This window comes from Quercus robur, chromosome 7 (assembly GCF_932294415.1).
Source record: "Quercus robur chromosome 7, dhQueRobu3.1, whole genome shotgun sequence".
Classification (NCBI taxonomy): domain Eukaryota; kingdom Viridiplantae; phylum Streptophyta; class Magnoliopsida; order Fagales; family Fagaceae; genus Quercus; species Quercus robur.
The window spans coordinates 19052243-19056716 of record NC_065540.1 but is presented as its reverse complement, the minus strand read 5'-3'; the positions used below and the strand labels follow the sequence as shown (position 1 = coordinate 19056716).

Below are 4474 nucleotides of genomic sequence, written 5' to 3'. Positions count from 1 at the left end.
TTCTGGCTACCGGAATCCTAAGCAATTTTTTTTTTTTTTTAAGAGAGGGAATCAAATAGCATCTTTTTGCAAACTATGTTGCAATTTATCACTGTTTTGGAAATATGTAGGGATGTATTACTTTTTGGATACTCGAGTTTAGTGAAATCGAGTTTTCCATAGTACTCGAATTTATGAAACTCAAGTACCATGGAAAAAATTTTCAAAATTTTTCAAAATAAATTTTTTCAATGAACTCGAGTTTAACGGCAAACTCGAATTTCAAAAAAGTGGTAGATTTCTAAATATTTTCAAAACAATAATAGACTGCTAATTGTTTTGCTAAATAGTAGTGGGCCATTTTTGCCAAAGGAATCCTAAGCACTTACGTGAGCGAGAGTGTACTATTATACAACTTTGAGTCTTTGACCTTCTATATGTACGTAAATGCAAGAGTTTCTAATAAATTGCAAAGCATGAGTCCAAAAATAAATAAATAATTGCTAACTAAAAATAATAAAGAGAATTATTAGACCATGCGTAAAAAAGAGAGGAAGGAAAGAAAGATAATTAACCCCCCTCATGACTCATGAGTAATCACCAATTGTAATCTTCACCTATCCTTTCTTCTTTAAAAATAAAAATAGATAAGATCTTATCTATTTTTATTTTAAAATAAGAAAGGTTGGAGATAAAAGAGTTTTCCTTTTGGTAATGGATACTTTTTTTTTTTTTTTCCTTCTACTAATTAATTATTTGAAAGAAAAAACAAAAAAAGCTGAGAGAGAAAGGGAAAGGAAAGGCACACTTGTTTTAAAATGAAATTAACTATTCAATACGCTCAAGTGTGTTATATGGAAAGAGCCAAAGAGAAAGAAATCGCTTTCCTTCCAGTTGAAACCTTTCTGTCAAAAAGTGACAATAGTAAGACAAAAGGAAATGGTTGTGAGACTTAATTAGGGTTTTTATTTTTTTAACTATATATTCTACCTGAAACCACCAGTTGCAATTTGTGTTATACAGCCATGGTCAACTGAGCACATGGATGTAAAATAATAAGGTTATTAGAGAGAGAAGTATTGGGTTGACTCTGTCATGCAAGAGATACACTTGTGTTATTAGGACATGAAAGATGATATGGCAACTATGGTTTTCAACAGTAGAGCAGAGGATATCACTTATTTGAGAGCTAAGTTTGAAAATCCTAGAAAATGAGAGCTCAGAAATCACATTAATTTGTTTATTTATAACCTATACCATTAGTCAAGCATCATACTATATTCTTAATCCTTTTCTGTGAGTGTGCACGAAAAATATATGTGCACACGGACCACAATTATGTATTTATATTATATATTTTTTTACTTCTACACAACTCACTTATACACAAAAAGTAAAAAATTAATTCATTTCATAGAAAAATGCATGAACCTGTTCTTTCCATTCTTCTATCAAGAAACTAAGAACCCAAGTTTAAAAATTACTGAAATTAATTCCATAGGCTCTTGGTGCCCAACAAGAGTTTTTTTTTTTCTTTTTCTTTTTTTTTTCTCCTTGTCCGATGGTAGGACTTGAAGAGTTTATTGTGTACAATACTGTATACACCGTTATTACAAGAGTTTAACGTGAAAAATACACTTTAAAAGATGAAAGAGAAAATAACTTTTCACTCACAGTAATAATTATATTAACTATTCATGGTTTTTTTTTTTCTTAAAGAAAAAAATAATGATTCATTTTTTTTTTTATTGATATACTTTGAGTAATCCAAAGAAGCGTCTAGTAGAGTCCTTGAATGAACAAAAAAAAAAAATTCACGGCAAGATTTTGTCTGTCATTACTGACTTAATTAAGGGTCTATTTGGATACTGCTTATTTTATTGAAAATACTGTAATAAAACAATTTTTAAATTATGAATAGTGCCGTGAGACCTACAACTGACCTGCTTATGCGCGTTTTTCACAAGTTTGACTGGGTTGTAAATAGTGTCGTGGAATCCAGCCAAAAAGAAAAAATACAAAAGAATTTTTAGGTAAACGCACGCTAATGTTCAACGGAATGGATCTTCTGGTAAATAATCAAAATACCCATCTATTATTTAATTTATTTGTGTCCTTATAACCTTTTTAAAGGATAATTCAGTCATTTAAGGAATAAATGAAAATAAAATCATGTTTTTCATGCATGAAAGTTATCTTAAAAATAAAAAAATATAAAAAAATATTAAAAAAAAAAAAGAAAAAAAAAGAAAAGAAAAAGAAGAAGTTATCTATAGCAAAAAAGAGCACTGTATAGTTCATCAATGACAATATATTCCTCAACCGACCAGTTGACCATCTCCTACTTGCTCCCAATTTCCTCTCTTCTAACCTTTCCTTCTTCTTTTTTCCTCGATCTTTCTCTGTGTATTACTCCATATATCCTAGCTTCAAAAATGGCAATTAATCCCCAAAACTTTGACAAGTCTGACCAGATGAAATGGAGCTCAGATGACCAGGGCTCAAGCCAAGTTAGGTCATATACCTGTACTTTTTGCGACAGAGGCTTTTCAAATGCACAAGCACTAGGGGGTCACATGAACATCCATAGAAAAGAGAGAGCCAAGCTTAAACAAGCTGCCGATGAAAACTCTCCCCCTTTGGATATCGCCATAAACCTCACTGATCGTGAGCCTCAATCTTTGGAGGAGAAATTTTTATTTCAACTTGATTCTAGTGAAGAAAATAGTTGCACTCCAAAAAGGCCAGATGATACTCGGGGCAAAGTTGGTGTCGAAGAACTTCAGCAGCTTTCCTTGTTTGTTGAGACACCTTCGGCCGGAGATGATAAAATGGCAATTGATTGTGATGGCTGCAATGAAAAGAAAGGGATGCAATTGAGTCATGCTTTGCCACAGACTGCAGAAGTGGACCTTGAGCTTCGATTAGGGTCTGAGCCTCAAGGAACATCGACAGCAATCAGTACAAAGAGAATTCTTTTAAGTCGGAAATGATGAGCACGCCTATTTTGGTCTAATAAAAGAGGTTCTTTTTTTCTACCCACCTCTTCATCTACTCTCTCATGTTGATGAACAGATAATATCAATTGCTTTTATAGTGCAGTAGAGGGGACACAAATTATGTGGTGATTGGTATTGATATTGTTTGTAATCTTTGCTGCTATTGCAGCCGGCTTTGTAATTCATTTTATACCTTATTTTATTATTATTTTCTCATTTATCGTAAAACTTTTGTTGTTTATAATGAGTAATCTTTTAGTGAAGTTGTTGTTCTTTAATTTAAGGATGACATTATTTTTTTCCTTGCATAGTTTTATTTCTTTCAAGAGATCCACCGATCCATAATTGTCCTCTTTTTGTGGTGAGAAGCTTAGATTGGGAATAATTATGTTTCATCCAAGAAATCTATGTTCCATTTTGTTTTGGGTAACTTGCAAATCCTTTACCAAAAAGAAAATAGATATACAATAGTGTTCAAAATATGCGTTGATTAGGGATCCCAAAACCCTAAAGCACACCAAGAACACACCCTTGGACATTATCTAGAGTATTAGGAGAAGAAAACATTAAAGAAATGGCAAAACTTAGGTACAATACTTTGGGTTCTCTATTTAAAATTTTGACATCTGTCCAATTTAACAAACTAAGTAGACAACGTTAAAAATAAAATATCTTTTTTTTTTTTTTTTTTTTTTTCTTCCTTCTTCCTTCTTTTTCCTGTACTTGCAAACGTCTTCTCTTCCAAACCCAAAACCTTTCTCTTCCAAACCACAATGACCCTTCTCTTCCAAACCCAAAACCCATATTTCCTTCTTTTTCCTGTACTTGCAAACGGCTTCTCTTCTAAACCCAAAACATTTCTCTTCCAAACCCAAAACCCAAAAGAGAAAAGAAAAAAAAAAAAAATCTTATATCTCTCTCTCTCGGTGTGTGTATGTATCTGTATCTATTTCCTTTCTTCTTTTCTGATCTATGACTCTTTCTTCTTTTCTGATCTATGATTCTTTCCCTGTGTGTGTGTGTGTGTGTGTGTGTGTGTCTGTTTCTTTTCTTCTTTTCTGATCTATAATTTTTTCTTCTTGTCTGATCTATGATTCTATGGAATCTGAATGGATCAGATCTGATTGGTACTGATCATAGCTTCAAATTCAGGTGCTGTTTTTTCATTTGAAACCCAGTAGATCTAGCTTTTATTTTTTGATCTTTCCTGTTTGGTTATTAAGAAAATGAGGAAGAAGGGTCCCTTTTTTTTATTTGAAACCCAGTAGAAAATGATGCAACTGGAGATTTGAAGCCGTGGGTTCTCACAGTACAAGAAAAAAAGGAAGAAGGAAAAAAGAAAAAATTTTAAGTCATGGTTTAATGCCGTTTGTTTGAGATGTCAAATTGCACAGATGTCAAAATTTTAAATAGGAAACCTAAGGTATTGTATCTAAGTTTTGCCCTTAAAGAAAAACTAACATACTAAAGATCATCTCACACCGATTGTGAGAGGT

General features: G+C 32.3%; 1 protein-coding gene across 1 annotated transcript; it reads left to right on the top strand.

The window, feature by feature from the left end:
- The first annotated feature begins 2280 nt into the window (after window positions 1-2280).
- Window positions 2281-3241, top strand: LOC126692646 (uncharacterized). Its single transcript, XM_050388336.1, has one exon. The coding sequence runs from the start codon at window positions 2283-2285 to the stop codon at window positions 2970-2972; it is 690 nt and encodes a 229-aa protein (XP_050244293.1). The 5' UTR covers window positions 2281-2282; the 3' UTR covers window positions 2973-3241.
- The last annotated feature ends 1233 nt before the right edge of the window (window positions 3242-4474 follow it).

Coding starts and splice junctions, on each gene's coding strand:
- LOC126692646 (XM_050388336.1), top strand. CDS start 2,283: ATGACAATATATTCCTCAACCGACCAGTTGACCATCTCCTACTTGCTC.